The sequence below is a fragment of the Podarcis pityusensis genome (assembly GCF_964106645.2).
Source record: "Podarcis pityusensis genome assembly, chromosome: 16".
NCBI classification, from domain to species: domain Eukaryota; kingdom Metazoa; phylum Chordata; class Lepidosauria; order Squamata; family Lacertidae; genus Podarcis; species Podarcis pityusensis.
This window is the reverse complement of record NC_138041.1, coordinates 37,197,402-37,216,063: the sequence shown is the minus strand read 5'-3', so window position 1 is coordinate 37,216,063 and position 18,662 is coordinate 37,197,402. Positions and strand designations below refer to the sequence as shown.

The following is an 18,662-nucleotide window of genomic DNA, read 5'->3' as shown; positions in this document are numbered from 1 at the left end:
ACAGAGTGTTTGTTGTGGGGGAGGAAGGGAAAGGAGAATGTTAGCCGCTTTGAGACTCCTTCGGGTAGTGATAAAGCGGGATATCAAATCCAAACTCTTCTTCTTCTTCTAGCTTAGTATTGTCTCTGCTGTGGAAAGTGGCAGTGGATCCCTTGGGTGTGTGTGCGTACGTAACCTTTTTTCAGCCCGAGGGTTGAACATCCTTCTGCATGACCTTCCAGGGGCCACATGCTGGTGGTGGGTGGAGCTAGAGGTAAAAGTGGGTGGGGCAACAAATGCACAATTTGCCTTTGTGTTCCAGGCTGGTTTCTAAACACAAAACAACAACAAACCTATGGTTACGTGAAACATACTCAATAAACACACAGGACGTAACTGGCTGTACTTTTGAATAAATAAGGTATACTGTTCATTGTATCAAATTGAAGATTTCAGTTCATGCATAAGGTCCATACATGTAAAAGTGTCTATTCCAGTTCCTTTCACAGTCTCTAAGACAAGGATTTCTGGAATATTAGCCTTGTTTCGCCATCCATGCGTCATCAGTAGTACAGGCTCATATGTAATATTACAGGATAGTGGATCTGAGATGAAGCCTAGGATGGCGAAACAAGGCTAATATTCCAGAAATCCTTGTCTTAGACTCCGTGGAACTGTAACAACCCTTCATGTGGATTATTGGACTCTATGAACAGACAGGTGGAATAGACACTTTTACATGTATGGACCTTATGCATGAACTGACTAGAGAATGAACGGATCCATTGGGTCTTCTGCTTTTGTCATTGAACTTTATGAGACTTCCGTTGAAATCTTCAATTTGATACAATGAACCTTATTTATTCAAAAGTACAGCCGGTTACGTCCTGTGTGTTTATTGGTTTCTAAACCAGCCACACACCCCTCGCTGTCCTCCATTCAGGGAAGCAAGAGGCATGTTCAAGGACACTTTCCAGACAGGCCCCAAACATTTGGGGCCAGCGAAGCAAGACCAGCGAGGGGTATGGCTTGGGGAGGACTCCAGGCACCAGATGGAGAGGCCTGGCAAGCAAAGACTTCCTTCTCGTTCCTCCTCTTTTTAAAAATACTTGGCAATGTCAGGGATTGAACCTGGCACACCTGTGTGCAAACAGGTGTTCCACCACTGGGCTACAGTCTGGATGCAGAAAGGTGAATCCTCTTATTCTTCAGCAGAAGTTCCACCAAGATTTGAGCAAGGACCGTGGTGCGCCAATTAGCTGTCTGTGTGCCACTGATATTTGTTTAATTTTATCCAAGGCCTTTGAGGCAGCCTTCAAGCCATGACAGTTATGTAGAGCCTCCATGTTCAAGTTGCACGCAAGAAATGACCTAGGAGAACAGTTGTCTTTTACATCCTCTTCATGGGTTTCTTGGATTGTAGCTGTTTGGAACTTTTTTGACTGACCCAGCAGGGCAGAGCCTATGTTTTTGATAATCGGAGAGTACATCGGGGTTTGGCCTCTGTGGTGGTACAGTCTTATCACACAGTCAAACCATCTCAGATATCATGGCTGGAGGGACAATTTTTTTTGGGGGGTGGAGCTAGAAGCCTCCTCTCTTGACATGAATTATTTCACACACGACATAATTTTGAGTGGAGCATGCTTTCTGGCAAGATACCATCTCTTCCTAGTGTGAGGTCTAAGGTGGTAGAGTCCTGTGGGAGGCTTGTCTCACATCAAGGAAAAGATGTGCAAATCAAGCTTCTGTTCTAGGAAGTGAATTCTTAAAGTTTCAGTGAAAGTCAGCTCTTATTTCTTATCTGCACCTTTTAATGAACAGAAGCTGTCAAAACTCTGCTGACCCCATCTCTGTGTGGAAATTGGAATGTGGCTTTATTGTGGAAGGGCCATGGCTCTGTGGTCGAGCATCCGCTTTGCATGCAAGAGGTCCCAGGTTCAATCCCCAGCTTCCCCACATAGGGCTGACAAAAGAGCCCTGTCTGGAACCCTGGAGAGTCTCTTTGCATAGTCAATGTAGACAATACTGAGTGGGATTTATCAACAGTCTGACGTGGTATAAGACAAGTTTTCTATTTCCCATGTATGTTCTTGGACATTTAAATAATCATGTGTCAGTAGGGCTACAATGTTTAGTGCAGACTTCTCAAAACTGATATCTTCCAGGTGTTCTTGGACTCCAACTCTCATCAAGCACAAATATAAGATGGGAGACATTTGGCTTGCCAGCATTGCATGCGAAAAGGATCTAGAGCAGGCATAGGCAAACTCTGGCCCTCCAGATGTTTGGGACTACAGTTCCCATCATCCCTGACCGCTGGTCCTGTTCGCTAGGGATGATGGGAATTGTAGTCCCAAACATCTGGAGGGCCAGAGTTTGTCTATGCCTGATCTAGAGGGTTATAGTAGGCCACAAGCTTAACATGCGTTAACAGTGTGATTCAGCAGCATAAAAAGTAATGCTATTCTAGACTGCATCAACAGAAGTCTAGTATGCAGATCAAGGGAAATAATAGGACCACTATTCTGCCTTGGTCAGACCCCACCTGGAATACTGTGTTCAGTTCTGGGCACCACAACTTAAGAAGCATGTGGCCAAGCTGGAACATGTGCAGAGGAGGGTGACCAAGATGATCAAAGGTCTGAAAACCGAGCCTTAGGAGGAACGGTTGAGGAAGCTGGGTATGTTAAGCCTGGAAAAGAGGTGACTGAGATGAGATATGATAGCTATCTTTAAATATCTCAAGGGCTATCCCATGGAAGATAGAGCAAGCCTGTTTTCTCTTACTTTGGAGTGTAGGATTAACATTCCAACTAAAAGTTAGGTAGAACTTTCTGACAGTAAGATCTGTTCGACAGTGGAATGGTCTCCCTCTGGAGGTTGTGGACTCTCCTTCCTTGGATGTTTTTAAGCAGAAGTTGGATGGCCATCTGTCATGGATGCTTTAGCTGTGAATTCTATGAGTCTAAGCCTAGTCAGCATGGGCAAAGGTAAGAAATGATGGGAATTGCAGTCCACCAACATTTGGAGGGCTCCAGTTTGCGGAAAGCTGGTTTAGTAGATGATTTAGTTTTGAATTTTTTTAAAAAATAACAATCTTTTGATCAACTAAAATGTCTGATCCACTAGACATCAGATAACTGAAGATAATGCAAAGTTGGTGCTTTGCAGGCAACAGTCTCCTTGCTTAGGTCTGTCTTGAATCTCCTTCAGATTAGTTTTAATTACCTGACCCTGAGCATTTCAGGTGTTTGTGCGGGATGTGAAAGGGGATGCAGAACTAGCGAAGGGATCTGAGCAACCTAAAGAAGTAAGGAATGCTGAGGTGTGACAAGGGAAGGTTCTGTAGGTATGCAGAGGGCCGCAAGGCCAGCTGGCTAGGCCCAACTGGGCTATCTCTTTCCAGCCGTCTCGCTGCGAAGACCCATCGGTCTCTGGTCCAGTGTAAATCAGCAACCTGGGCTTCAAAGCCAGGGCATACTATTTCAGCAGAGAGAACTGCACACACAGGATAGGCGTGAGGCTTGTGGAAGCATACTACAACTACGGATTTATTAATCATAAATCAGGACAAAGAAACATGTTGTCCCTCTCTTTGTCTTCTCAGAGACACAGAGAGAAAAGCAAAAGCTATACACACAACAGAAGTTCCCAGCAAGCTGTGCTGGTATGTAAACAGACATGTGACACGCAACAGTTCCATGTCTGCTCCTTAAGGTGGAATAGAAATCTCAACAGGTTCAAGAGGAAAAGGCTGTAGCAGTGAAGATGGGAGTCAGCCAGACCAAATTTTAGGCTGATTTCCACACCTCAATTATAATATAATAGGGAACCTGCCAGATGTGATAAGCTCTTTCATTTCCTAAGTGGAAGACAAAAGCACTTCCTTTGGCAGGGGGTTGGACTCGATGGCCCTTGTGGTCTCTTCCAACTCTATGATTCTATGATTCTATGATTCTACCTCCTTCTCGCTCTCCTTTGATTCTTCTCAGCTTACCTAGACATCAAGTTCAGCTTCAGCTGGTGGAAACTTCCATTTTTCAGATTCTGCTGTGGTGTGTCGTTCCTTGTCAAGGGCCTCTATAAATAGCCACCTGGTAATGGAGTCTGCTGAAATGGCCCTTGCGTCTGGCAGAGGGACTTTGCAGGCACATCCAGGTTGCTTTCTGAGATGGCTATTGTAACTAAGATGCATTTGAGCCAGTTGGGAAGGAGATCAGCAAGAAGGCGAAGGTACAAGAGAGACCCGTGGCAAAATGTTGTAGCGTGGAGTTCACCATTTCAGCCACTCCATGCCTCCCTCCCAACAACAGCTCATCTGCACTATACATTTAAAGCAGTATCATGCCAGTTTAAACAGCCATGGCTTCCTCCGAAACGTCTGGGAACTGTAGTTTGTTAAGGGTGCTGAAAGTTGTAGGAGACCACTATTCCCCGCTCCCCCACAAAGCCACAATTCCCAGAATTCCCTGGGAAGAGCTTATAAAGGTGTAAAGGTAAAGGGACCCCTGACCATTAGGTCCAGTCATGGCTGACTCTGGGGTTGTGGCGCTCATCTCGCCAAGGGAGCCGGTGTACAGCTTCCGGGTAGAGTGGCCAGCATGACTAAGCCACTTCTGGCAAACCAGAGCAGTGCACAGAAACGCCGTTTACCTTCCCGCCGGAGCGGTACCTATTTATCTACTTGCATTTTGACATGCTTTCGAACTGCTAGGTTGGCAGGAGCTAGGACCAAAGAACGGGAGCTCACCCCGTCGTGGGGATTTGAACTGCCCACGTTCTGATCGGCAAGCCCTAGGCTCTGTGGTTTAGACCACAGCGCCACCCGCGTCCCTTATAAAGGTGTCGGTGGTCCCTAATATACCCTGGGCTTAAATTATTCAGGGCTTTGCAAATTAATGCACAGATGGGACCCTGGTTTTCACTTTTATTCACAACAGCCAGTCATCCAGCATTTCATGGCACACTCAATCTCCACTGGACCGTTCTTTCTTTCTTGCCTGTCACACTGAAGGGCAGATTCCTAGTAAAGTGTGACCGAACCTCAGGGGCCACACAGGGAACATCCAGAAAGGCTTCCTTAGAGGACCCCGGTGATTGAGGTGGAGCTTAGTCAGGTGGCACTTAAGGTACGTTGGACCCAAGTTTAGATCGTAGAATTGTAAAGTTGGAAGGGACCTAGGGAGTCATCTAGTCCAACCCCCTGCAGTGCAGGGGTCTTTTGCCTAATATTGGGCTTGAACGCACAACTCTGACATTAAGAGTCTCATGCTCTACCAACTGAACTATCCTGGGGATTAGGGCTTGTGAAGATGGCAGTCCCTGTTCCATATGCAGAATTCATCTGAACTAGCAGTTGAATCTTCTTTCCACCACTGGTGATGAGTCAACCACCACCACCGCACCGCTGCTGAGGGCAGCAGGCTAGCTTAGGAGGTGCAGCGAACTGGCTAATTCAGGGGACTTGGGGAAAATGAGAGGGAGAACTGCTTTAAGGCCCCTAACACCTGCTGCCTGAGGCAGCTGCCCCACTCTGCCTATTGTTAGGGGCCAACCCTTCAAGAAAATGATGTATTTGTTCCCAGAAGTGTAGAAACTGAGATACAGAGGATAGGTGTGAATAGGCTTTGATCAAAATGCAGAAGGGTTTAATTAAGATGTAGGTAATGTCAAGTGGCTGAAAATAAACAGAACAGCTTTTTATAAATAGAGAGGATGAGATCGGAGCCAGGATGACAGATCTCATGAGTGATTTGGCACGGGAAGTTGAGGAATGCAGTTTTAATGACATAAAAATGAAAGCCTTTTTGAAAGGAGCCTGCAAATTTCACTTTTTCTTTTTTCACTGCAAAGTCTGCTGGCATTGTCTGAGTCATCCTTGCTAGTAACAGGTGCCATCAAAGTCTTAATTGTTTTGGGGTGGTGTCACAGTATTGCATGTCTACTCTCCCCAATAATGATGAGTATTAAATTGGTACCTTGAGGTTTTGAGGCAGACAGTACCATGTTTGATCTTAATCTGTTGGTGGGCCTCTGTTGTTTCTCCACAATATGCACCCTCCTTCCCTCCCTCCATCTAGCTGGCTTCTTAACATTTCTGGTTCAAATCGTCCCGGTTTAGCATCAATTGGTGTTTCACTATCCAAGGCAGATTTTTTACTCCACTGGGAGTTTTGTTTCCTTTGTGTTTAAGAGCTACCATTAACTTTCTCAATAGGAACCTGTGTGTGTGTTTGTGTGTGTGTGTGTGTGTGTGTGTGTGTTGAATCCTAAGGGGGTGGAGATGTTACAGAAACCTCTCCATGTGCTGAGGAGGCCCCAGGACCATGCAGTCATCTCTTGCCTCCCACCATGCTCCTCTGATGTTCACTCATTCAATGGACATCAGAAAGAAGTCTACTTACATACAGAATCGATATGTTAGCTGGCTCTCCAGGTCTTGACATTTGCTCCTCAAGGCTGTCTAAACCTATATGTGGTTGGGTTGGGTTGACTTGGTTTAGACCCCACCCTGCCAAGTGTGGGGCAGGTAAGACCTGACTCCCTGCTGAAAGCAGAGTTTGCCGGCACTACGAATTAGCTGATTGGTGGCATACTACCAAACCATCACCTGCCATCATTGCGATATCAGAGGATTGGCAGGTGAGTGGTTCCACCTTCCTCTCAAAGTTGACCCAAGGAGGGTCAGCAGCAGGATCCAGTCACCTGCCCCTGATATAGAGCCCCAGTGTTACCTCTTCCTTCACAGGAGGCCTGGAGGCTCCTCCTTTCGGGCAGAGATCTGGAGCCCAGCTTTCTATCGGGGCCTTCTGTAAGAGTAACTGCTTTAGGACAAGATCATCTCCAAAAGGACACTCCCCCTTCAGAGCCCCCTTCTGCCTCGTACTCTGGTTGGTTCTGGGGTTGGGGGGGTGGAGAAATGCAAATGAGTGAGAAATCAACACAGGGCCACCATTTTGACCTATAGGCCTTCATTGAGTCATAAAATGATATTTGGCCATAAGAAGCAACCTTCCCCGGTGTTCTTTAAAAGCTCTACAATGCATGGCAGATAATTTGCTTTGAACAGGGGCTGAATGGGAACAATGAACAGGGCCTCTAAGTTACATTTTCCGCAATTTATTTTCTGTTGCTTGCAGTGGTGGAATGCCGAGGAGGTGTGGTAGACAGCATGCAACGATTCACGAGCTTGCCGGTGTACCTCCCTGTGAGTTACCACATCTCCAACACCGACGTTTCCTTTTTCCTAAAAGAAACCAACCAGGATATCATGAGGAATGCTAGCTTGCAGTCTCGAGTGGAGTCTTTCCTTGTCTACAAAGCCACCAGCTTGCCGGTGTTAAATGTGACATACGGCCCATTTACTGTGGAGCAAACGGTGCCTCCAAACCTCCTGCTGACATCCACTCTGTTCAGTTTTGCCAACGAGGTCGCTTTTAACTGGAAGCTAAGATCACGTGTTATTGACAGCTCCATCTATCCCATTAGGCCCAAAGTCCAGGCTTTGTTCTACATCGCTGGCAGAGACTGGGAAGACTATGAACCATCGGAGATCCTGCCCTGCGTGAGGATGATGGCCTTCCAGGAGGATAGAGTAGCTGTTGGCAGTTGTCGGTTGAAAGGTCAGCTGGGATTGTGCGTTGCAGAGCTGGAGTTCTCGCCAAGCTGGTTCAACTCTGCATTTACATCTCTGCCGCCACCATTGGCCCCAGAGTATCAACCGATGGCGGACTCTTTGGAAGGGATCACCGTGGAGCTTTTCTATTGGGTGTATACAGAGGAAGGCGAATGCTCTTCAGAGGACCAGAAACTTGAAAGCTTTCATCATCTGGAAGGGCAAGAGGAAGCACAGATGCCTTTGGCATCAATGGAGAGGATTGGCAGTGTTATTCTTTACCCAACGCAAGACCGGCTAAAGAAGTCCCTGCTGAATCTTGACGATAACCTTGTGCTCTCTTTACCACTCAGTCCTGTCAAGGAAGGTGACCTTGTCATGTTTCATGTATCCCTTGCCAGCGGGTCTCTAGCAGATCAGTTTACACTAAGGTAAGTGTTGTGGTTTTTAAAAAGGTTTTTCTCCCCTCAAAAGATATGTATGTGCTGTCATAAATCAACAGAGCAGAACCCACTTGGGTTGGCTGGCTCATCCTTTGTATCATCAAACACAGAGCTGGTCAGAAGGTAGGCTGTTGAGCCCTAATTCATTTCTGCAGCAAAATCCAGGTGTGTTACATGCTGGATGGAGAAGACTCTGCTTCTGCTGTAGGTTTTTAGTACAGTGTCTTCGTCATCTTCCTGAAAGCTAACTGTGGATGTGTAATGTGTATGCACACAGGGGTCTACATAGATAGACTGTATGCCAAATTCATGGAGGAGAAGACTGCTGAGGGTTACTGACCATGATGGCTGTGATCTGCCTCCACAGTTGGAGGCAGTGATGCTTCTGAATGCTAGTTGCTGGAAGACACGGGAGGGGAGAGGGCCACAGTTTTCAGGTCCTACCTTGCAGGTTTCCCACTCACAGGCATCTGTGAGAGCAGGAAGCTTGGTCCAGCAGGCTGTTCAGGCTGTTCTTATGCTCTTGCAGGTTCTGCACCCTAGTTTTAAAGCTTACATGGCTGCCAATTATTTACCGAGCTAACTTCAAGGTGTTGGTTCTGGTGCACAAAGCCCTACACAGCTTGGGACCAAGATGTCTTGAAATGTTGTCTCACCCCTTGTGTATACTGTTGATCACTGCACTCTGCAGAAGAGGGCCTCCTGCAGGTACCAGCTTCTCGGAGGTCTGTCCTTCTGATACAGGAATTGGGCTTTTAAGTGTGGTAGTGCTGGCCATTTGGAAGCCCCTCCCATTGCACATCAGATAGATGCTGCCTCTGTTATCTTTTCAGAACCTCTCAAAGGCGTCTCTCTTCCACAGAAGTGTGCATGCACACGAAAGCTTATACCAAGAACTAACTTAGTTGGTCTTTAAGGTGCTACAGGAAGGAATTTTTTTACTTCTCTTCCAACAAGCCTTTTAAGTTGAGATACTAGCCCTGAGGGCTATGCTCTGCTTCCACATTTGGAGGCTGCAGTGCTTCTGACCACCTTTGCTGGAAACTGAAGGAGGGGAGAGACTTTCTCTTGTGCTCTCTTTGTGGCCTCCCCTCTGAGGCATCTGATTGGTCACAGGATGCTGGTCGAGATGGGTCGAGTCCAGCAGGACTTCTTTTGTTTGTTTGAGATCTTTACCCCAGTCTGTATCTACATTGTACTTGAAATTGGTTGTTTTTGTTTTGTATATAATAATATAAGTTTATAATAACAATTAATTATTTGTACCCCACCCATCTGACTGGGCTGCCCCAAGCACAATTGTTTTTATATATGGAATCATCTTAATTGTTTTTATGGTCGGTGTCTTTTACTGTGAAATCCCTTCTGAGATATTTTATGGGAAGTGATTCATAAATGGAATCTAATGAACAAATAAAGCGCAGAGACCAGCCACAACAGCAGTGTGGATAGTAATGTGGATACTCTCCTATGGCTAAGTTAATTAGCACCTGCACTAACAAGACAGGGAACCACTATTGTGATTCAGGCCAGATATCTTTACTTGCTCATCAAGGAATGTGCCAAGCATTCTGAACCTGAGAACATTTTAATTTTCTTAAAGAAAATCCAGCCTGTATCATTTACATCACCTTCTTTTTTTTGCTGTACCTTTAACTGTCAGCATCTCAGATCAGAGCTGTGTAATCTCAGAAAGAAGCTGGCGCTCAACTTCTGGGGAATAAAAGGCCGAGAGGTAATTGGAAAGTGTTGCATGCTGAGAAGAGCGTTAAGACACCAGAAAAGGAAGGAGTTATAACTGGCAACTTCAAGAGAGACATGCTGTGCCTACTTTTAACATGGATCTCAAAAGGCAGCAAGAGCGATGGAATTTTATTTATTTCATCCTTGGATCGCCTCTCCACTGAAAGAGGAGACCAAGGGAATGTACAGTTAAACACCCCCCTACAAAAGAATATATTACTATCAGAGGTGCACCCAACCCTTGCTGGGGGCGCAGGCCCAGAGGGATGCAACCCCCCCCCCCCCTAGAAATCTGTCTCTAGTTATCTGTGTAAGGTCCTAAGTTTAGACAAGAGTTGGGAGCTGGCCAGTTGGAGAAATGGCAAAGTGGGATGGTGGTAGACTGCTGGAGACTATGGGTGCGTGACGTATGTGTGTATGGTGACACACTGGCACTACTGCAATGAGAAGTGTGTTTTTCAGGGGTGTGTGCTGATATACCTCCCTGCCAAGGGGGCAAGAGACCCTGGGTATGGCTGTGATTATTATTATTGTTATTATGTTAAGCATAATTTTTTTGCAAATGTAAGAAAGAATAAAGAATGAAACAATAACAGCTCATATGAACAATAATACTCCATCAGTCCTAATTCTTTTTTTTCTTCCAAAAATTTTATTCATTTTATAACACAAATAAACAACACAAACAAAAAAAGAAACAATACAAACAATTTCTTGTCTTGTCCTTATTTTTTCTAAACATTGTTGGGTGGGCTTCCCCAAGTCCCCCCATCTGATTTTCATTTTACCTCATCTTTAGCAGTTTACATATATCATAATTTCTAACCATTTTTTAAAATTCATGCTTACATTAACCATAAGGATCTTCACATTTTATCACTTACAAATAATGCTATTTTAAAATTCAGTATCTTCTACTTCTAACCCTACAGCCTATATCCACTTCCAAAGCTATTCTAAGATTTAAATATTAACATATTTTTTCAAATATTCCTTAAATTTCTTCCAATCTTCTTCCACTGTCTCTTCTCTCTGATCTCGGAGTCTCCCCGTCAGTTCAGCAAGTTCCATCATCTTCATCTGCCATTCTTTGATAGCTGGTAAATCTTTTTTCTTCCAATTCTTCGCTAGTAATATTCTCGCAGCTGTTGTGGCATACAGAAAAAAAGTAACATCCTTTTTGGGGATTTCACCCCCCCACTATACCAAGTAAAAATGCTTCTGGTTTCTTAATAATTGTGTTTTCCAACACTTTTTTCAGTTCATTATAAATCCTTTCCCAGAAGTCTTTTACCTTGGGGTACGTCCACCACATCCATCAGTCCTAATTCAGGCCCATCTGAACAACACCTTTAAAGCTGTATCATATAACTCAAAAGAGTCATGGCTTCCCCTAAAGAATTCCCCTCCCAGAGCTACACTTCCCAGAGTTTCCTGGGAAGGAGAATTTATTGTTAAACCACTCTTGAAATCGTAGCTCTTTATGAAGAATAGGGGTCTCCTAACAACTCTCAGCGCATCCACATTTAAAGCACTCTTATACCACTGAAACAGTCATGGCTTCCCCCAAGGAATCCTGGGAACTGTGGTTTGTAAAGGGTGTGGAGAGTTCTTGGGAGACCCTCCACTACTCCCTTCACAGAGCTGCAGTTCTTAGAGTGGCTTAATAACCAATCCCTCTTCCCAGGGAATTGTACCTCTGCTAGGGGAATAGGGGTCTCCTAATATTGCCTAAAGGGACACGGGTGGCACTGTGGGTTAAACCACAGAGCCTAGGACTTGCTGATCAGAAGGTCGGCTGTTTGAATCCCCGTGACGGGGTGAGCTCCCATTGCTCGGTCCCTGCTCCTGCCAACCTAGCAGTTCAAAGTGCAAGTAGATAAATAGGTACCACTCTGGCGGGAAGGTAAGCAGTGTTTCCGTGCGCTGCTCTGGTTGGCCAGAAGCAGCTTAGTCATGCTGGCCACATGACCTGGAAGCTGTACGCCGGCTCCCTCAGCCTATAGAGCAAGATGAGCGCCACAACCCCAGAGTCAGTCACAACTGGACCTAATGGTCAGGGGTCCCTTTACCTTTACTTTAATATTGCCTAACATAATGTGACAGACTGGATTAGGGAAAGGGGGGGGGGAGGAGACCAGGGTCCTGTGTGACAGCAGCCAATGCGCATCTCCAAGTAAGATTTCATGATGACGTTCTCTGTCTAGTAAGGCTTGCAGTCAATACGTTATGGGAGCCCTTTCCTTATGCTACCACCTGCTTTATTTTACTGTTCCCATACAGCTTCATTGCCATCCATTTTATCCTCTGCTCTCTGCTCTACCTCCTCCAAGGAAATGGAGCCTAGGGCTTGCGTCAGGCACTGGACACCCACTAGTCAAGGTTCACATCCTGCAAGGAGCCCACTGCTGATCCCCGGGGCTTCCTACTCCTGTACTTTGCTGACACTCTCTCTTCACTTCCACTTTCCAAGCAGGCAAGCTGTGTGACAAGAGTGAGGAAACAGAGCAGTGTCCTCTGCTTGCCTTGTGCCTCCCTGCTATTGCCAGCTGTGTGTTTGGGCCTGGAGAAGGCAAACGAATGAGTAGTGGGGACAGTGTTTGGAACTGCTGACCACTGACCCCATGTGGTGAGCCACGTTACTGCAGCTCCTCATTTAAGAGTCAGGAGCTGCTGTCCACTGCCCCGTGTGGTGAGCCTGTGGCATTACAGCTTCTCAGGGAAAAAACTTCTGTGCCTCTGGCTCTCCTGGCCAGGAAGGAGTATAAGAGGGCTTTTGGGGGCACAGAGTCCCCTGTCTCATTTGGCCCCCAATTTGTCCCGTATTTGAGGTTATAAAAATAAAAATTGGCATTTGTGTGCTCACCCAAACTTGCTTGTCTTGTGCACAACCAAAATTGCCCCAAAGGCGGATGAGATTGCTGCCCTTTGCCAAGAGGCCTTTGGACTGGGTGGGATACAGCTCTGGATAACTAAGCACCCTCCACAAGGTTTTTAAATGTCATCTAGTCTTATAGGGAGAATTTATTCACCGCGCAGTTTACACATTTAGCACAGAATTACACAACAGGAAATAAAGATCACGGCAACTCCGACATCTAATTTATACAAGTTTCCTCATGGGCTCTCCTTATTTTTTCAGTCGATTAGTAATGTCCATAAAGACCCAGGAGGTGTTTTATATATAGAATTTTTCTGTCTTTCAGTCAGATATATATGCAGGAGTATGTTTGCCTTGGGAGATAGGGTATTCTTTTCTCCCTACTTTCCCAAGTATAACTGATTGCTTTTAATCATGTCTGTGTGTCAGCAGAGTGTAATGTGTTCCATTTCAGGCAACACGGGGTTATAGACCAAAATGGCATTCAGTTTTCTCTCTCACTCTGGTGCAAATAGCCACGATCTACATATTTGTATAGGGGCTCATTTTGCCCCATTTTGCAGCGTTGCCTTGAAGATCAGGGCTGTAGTCCATGCATAGGACCCAAATCTATGGGGCCATGGTCCCTTTGCCCCCCCTTAAAATATTGAGGGGGGTTACCCCCATACTTTATTCAAGTTGGCACCTTCCTTCATCCCTCCTTCCCTCGGGCGGCCACCTCCCCCACAACCTGGCACTGCCCTCTTTTCCTGACTTGCGTCCTGGTTTTTCAGCGCCATTTCCAAGCACCCACCTGCCTCTCTTCTTACAAGAAATCCAGGGCTGGTACTGATAGCCTGACAGCTTCCTCCTCCTTAGTGCCAATGTTGCCCTTGTAGAACTCACAAGGGAAGAAGAGAGAGACAAAGTGAGAAGCCTTTTGCTCTGTCTGTCGTTGGCTCTGGCTTCACCTATGGTTGGCCTCCTTACCTTCCACCCTGCCAGTTCCAAGGGGCACTGCAGAACCTCTGGCTGTAACGGAGGAAGGAACATGGGGAAGCACACCTCTGCCCAGAGCACCAACATGGGCCCCTGAACAGCGCAAGAGGAGCACCCAATCATGCTTACAATGCCCAGCTTTGTAATTAGGACTCTGTACAGTGGTACCTCGAAGGGACGCAGGTGGCGCTGTGGGTTAAACCACAGAGCCTAGGACTTGCCAAAGGTTTGAATCCCCGCGACAGGGTGAGCTCCCGTTGCTTGGTCCCTACTCCTGCCAACCTAGCAGTTTGAAAGCACGTCAAAGTGCAAGTAGATAAATAGGTACCGCTCCAGCGGGAAGGTAAACAGTGTTTCCATGCACTGCTCTGGTTTGCCAGAAGCGGCTTAGTCATGCTGGCCACATGACCCGGAAGCTGTATGCCAGCTCCCTCGGCCAATAAAGCAAGATGAGTGCTGCAACCCCAGAGTCGTCCGTGACTGGTCCTAATGGTTAGGGGTCCCTTTACCTTTACAGTGGTACCTTGGGTTACAGACGCTTCAGGTTACAGACTCCGCTAACCCAGAAATAGTACCTCAGGTTAAGAACTTTGCTTCAGGATGAGAACAGAAATCGTGCGGCAGCAGCGGGAGGCCCCATTAGCTAAAGTGATGCTTCAGGTTAAGAACAGTATCAGGTTAAGTACGGACCTCTGGAACGAATTAAGTTCTTAACCCGAGGTACCACTGTATTGGCCTCCCTTAGACACCAGCCTCTTAGATCTCATTCTTAGACATTCAGCGAGCAGGTGCCATAAGAAGCACTGGCTAGATTAGGCCAAAGATCCACCTAGCCCAGCATCCATTTCACTGTGGCCAAGCAGATGCCTATGGGGAATTTGAAAGCAAGACAGGAGCACAACAGCACTCTCCCCACAGGTGGCTTCTAGCAACTGGCATTCAGAGGCCTACTGCCTCCAACAGTGAAGGGAGAATGGAGCCAACATGGCCACCAATGGCCCATCTTCCATGAATCTCTTTATTATTCTTTTAAAGCCATCCCAGTTGGTGACCATGGGAGAGAATTTCAACCTCGTCTAGAGTTCTTCTGTGGGTGCCCATCACAAAATGGCTGCCACACAATGATTTCAGTATAGGAGAGGCCGAGCGAGTGCAAGTGGGAACTGAGTAAGAAGAGGAAATATTTCCCTGTGCATTGTGGATTTTTCAGGGGATACTTACTGGGATCTTTCTCAGGTGCCATGGATGCCATACTGGCACCTGCGAGTGTCGTGTTGGCATCCTTGTCCATAAGGGTCTGGGCACTGCCAGTGGTGGTGTTGCAGCTTTGAAACGTTCTTCCTAATTTGAGAACTGTGAGGCCTCCCCTTGAACCTATTTGTTTCCGCAGCCTTTCAGCGTTTCACTGACTGAAGCCTTTTTGCCGCTACTGCGGGTTTGTTTTAGTTTTCTTTCTCCCCCCCCGCCCGCTTTAAACAGGCTATGTTTTTCACTGCTGTGTTTTAGCTTTTAATGGTGTTGTTTTAAACTGTGCCTTTATGAGTGTTTGATGTATTTTTATGTGTTTTTGCTGTAAGCCGCTGCAAGTACAATGGAAAGCGGGCAGAAGAAAAATAAATAACGACATTCTTTGGCTGACTCGCAGCCCTTTTCACGTCTTCTGCTGAATGCACTCAGGAGGGGACCAACAGGAACAATCCTGACCCACCCTCATGCACTTAGGGGAAGGGCTGTAGCTCAGTGGTAGGGCTCTGACTTTCCATGCCAAGGGTCCCACGCTCCAGCACCTGCGTGTAAAGGTGGGAAAGACCTCTGCCTGAAATGCCAGAGAGTGTAGCCCTGAGGTGTCCAAACTTTTTTCAAAGAGGGCCAGATTTGATGAAGTGAACATGTGTGAGTTGACCTTTTTTAAGGACTGAAGGCCGGGACGCGGGTGGCGCTGTGGGTTAAACCACTGAACCTAGGACTTGCTGATCAGAAGGTTGGAGGTTCGAATCCCCGCGATGGGGTGAGCTCCCGTTGCTCGGTCCCTGCTTCTGCCAACCTAGCAGTTCGAAAGCACGTCAAAAAGTGCAAGTAGATAAATAGGTACCGCTCTGATGGGAAGGTAAACGGCGTTTCTGTGCACTGCTCTGGTTCCCCAGAAGCGGGTTAGTCATGCTGGCCACATGACCCGGAAGCTGTCTGCAGACAAACGCCGGCTCCCTCGGCCTATAGAGCGAGATGAGCGCCGCAGCCCCAGAGTCGGTCATGACTGGACCTAATCGTCAGGGGTCCCTTTACCTTTACTTAAGGACTGAAGTTGTTGAGCTTTTTTAAAGATTGAAGTCATTGAGAAGTCTATTTTACCCCAGGAAATAAACTGCCACAGGGGCCAGAATAAACTGACCGGTGGGCTGGATTAGGCCCTGAAATGGACTCTGGACATGCCTGGTGTAGCCAGTAAAGAACTAGATAGACCAATAGGCAGTTTCCTAGTAGGGGAAGGCCCATAGTCCAGTGGCAGAGCATGCAGAAGGTCCTAGTTTTGATGCCAAGCACCTCCAGGTTGGCCTTGGAGATAGCCCTGCCTGCAACCCTGGAGAGCCACTGGGAGTGAGCGTAAATCCACAGGTATGAACAGTTTGGGATGCAGTGGATCTCTTACTCAGCCAGCTGATTTCCAGCTCAGCCAGGCTCAGCCGGCAGTAAGTCACTGGCTCAGATGAAGCTATATCGGCGTAGCTTGCTCATCTCAGCTGAACTGAAAAAAGGGCCATTTTGTGGGTGTGGCAGCAGGGGGGGTTTGGATCTGATATCCTGCTTTATCACTACCCTGAGGAGTCTCAAAGCGGCTAACAATCTCCATTTTCCTTCCTTCCCCACAACAAACACTCTGTGAGGTGAGTGAGGCTGAGAGACTTCAGAGAAGTGTGACTGGCCCAAGGTTACCCAGCAGCTGCACGTGGAGGAGCAGGGAATCAAACCTGGTTCAGCAGATTACGAGTCCATTGCTCTTAACCACTATACCATACTGGCTCCAACATATGCAAGTTACGTTGGACTTAGACTGCATCCTAAGCCCATTTAGTTTGGTCCTATGGCCTAGCAACGGGATTTGGGTCTGGTGCAATATTACGCTGGTTTAGTTTACTCTGGGTTGCTTTATGCCAGCGTCTTGGATTGCTCTGCCAAACAGCCAATGAGAAAAGTTTTTAATTCATAGGACAGAATTGAAAGAATGTGGATCTTCCAGTTGTTGAAACCTGCGGGGGGTGGAGTCAGGGTCTAGGCATCCATGCCCTTCTTCTGGAAGTAGGAAACTCATTTATGATGCTGTTGTCCTGCAGGATGGCCTTGGAAACTCATGCAAGTACTTTAAGAAAGGAGAATAAAACTAAATGCATTTGTCTGTTATAATCCCAGCAAACCATTTCAGATGGAACTTTTTGGTGCTTTGTATGTACTGTAAGGAGGTAACTTGAAACGTTCAATCATTCTCTAGCTATAAAAGCTTTTTAATTTTTTACAAAAAATATTTTTGGGCATTCATTTCTCTCCTTTCTAGTGATTCCACCCCTCTCCCTTTTTGTATAATAGGAATCGTCTATGGCTTTGTAGCAGTTTCTCGATAAATGGCTTTTAAGATTGATTAATGGCCAAAGCAAAGCAGAGGCCCTTAATCAATCTCAGCAGACGTTTATTGCTTTTGTATGCTACAAAGTGGGCAGCAAGAATTATGTCTTAATTCACCAGTGCAGACGTGCACCATTGTGCAAGATGGGTGGGGTGGGGAGGGGGAAAGAAATTCAGTCCCAAAGTTAGCTAGGAAGTGCTAAACCCCATTTCAACCTCCCCTCCTCTATCTCTATAAACTATCAATGTCTGCAACAAAATGTTGCAGCATGGAATGCCCCCTGTTTCAGATTCCAGCTGCTCAGTTTTCCTTATGTAGGGAACTGTAGTTATTAAGGGTGTCATGAGTAGTTAGGGAACCCTTATTCCCATCACAGAGTGGTGATTCTCAGAGTTCCCCAGCGAGACAGATTGATCGTTACCTGAGAATTGTAGCTCTGTGAGAGATCCATGGATATTAGCTAGAACCTCCATGTTCAGGGCAGTGTACCTCTGAAACCCTGTTGCTGGGGTCTCAATAATGGGGAGGATTGTGGATTCAGAGTGGGACGCAGAATTGCCCTCAAGAAGCACTTAACCAGGAAGCACTTCTCCTGGAGGAACCGGTGGTACTTAGACCTTTCTGGTCTTCAGGTGCCAGGATGCCTCACCTGAATCAAAGAGCTTCACCCCAGAACCCCACGTGGAACCTCAGTCACTGCTGCTGTGCTCGAGTAAGTTTGGGTCCCTTTAAATCAGGCATAGGCAAACTCGGCCCTCCAGATGTTTTGGGACTACAACTCCCATCATCTCTGGCCACTGGTGCTGTTAGCTAGGGGTGATGGGAGTTGTAGTCCCAAAACATCTGGAGGCCTGAGTTTGCTTATGCCTGCTTTCAGTGAAGAGACTCCTCCCACTGAAGGCAGAGCTAACCACTCTTGGAAGATTTAAGACAGATAAAATAAATTACTTCCCCACTCAGTCTCATTACGTGGTGAGTTCCCGGCCCCCCAGTGGAAATAATGACACATGACACAATTATTAAAGTTAATGGGCTAAATAAGGCCACAACTTTATTGGTTACAGGTGATGAGCGGTATTGGCTTAGGCATTGGTCCTAACTGACTATATCCGACTTCAGCCCATCCGCTTGAAGTTCGGGAAGGGTTAACCACCATTGGGTGAGTCCTGCTGATGCACATCAACTAGGAACTCCCCCGGGGTCACCGATAGGGGGAGTGCCTTAGGCCCTCACCTCCCTAGGCTTCGGACAGGGCCACACACCCTGGAATCCTTTATCGGACTACCCTTCAATATGCGGGGCAGGTGATGGCGCTACCTCTCCTCTTCCATCTACAGAACAAAACCAATGCCTAACCGTCAATACCCAGAAAGCTGTGACGATTTGCTACGAGGTAGGTGAAAA

The 18,662-nt window shown here is 46.7% G+C and overlaps 1 protein-coding gene across 2 annotated transcripts in view; it reads left to right on the top strand.

Moving 5' to 3' along the window:
* The window catches only part of TMEM132B (transmembrane protein 132B), a 354,214-nt gene that overhangs the window by 101,017 nt on the left and 234,535 nt on the right, over positions 1-18,662 (top strand). Inside the window, exon 2 of one of the 2 annotated variants that reach the window (XM_080985082.1) lies at positions 7,122-8,028. The exons of the other annotated variant lie outside the window; for it this stretch is intronic. Within the exon in view, the coding sequence (XP_080841208.1) occupies positions 7,122-8,028 (907 nt within the window). The remainder of the gene's footprint in view (positions 1-7,121; positions 8,029-18,662) is intronic. 2 annotated transcript variants of the gene reach the window in all.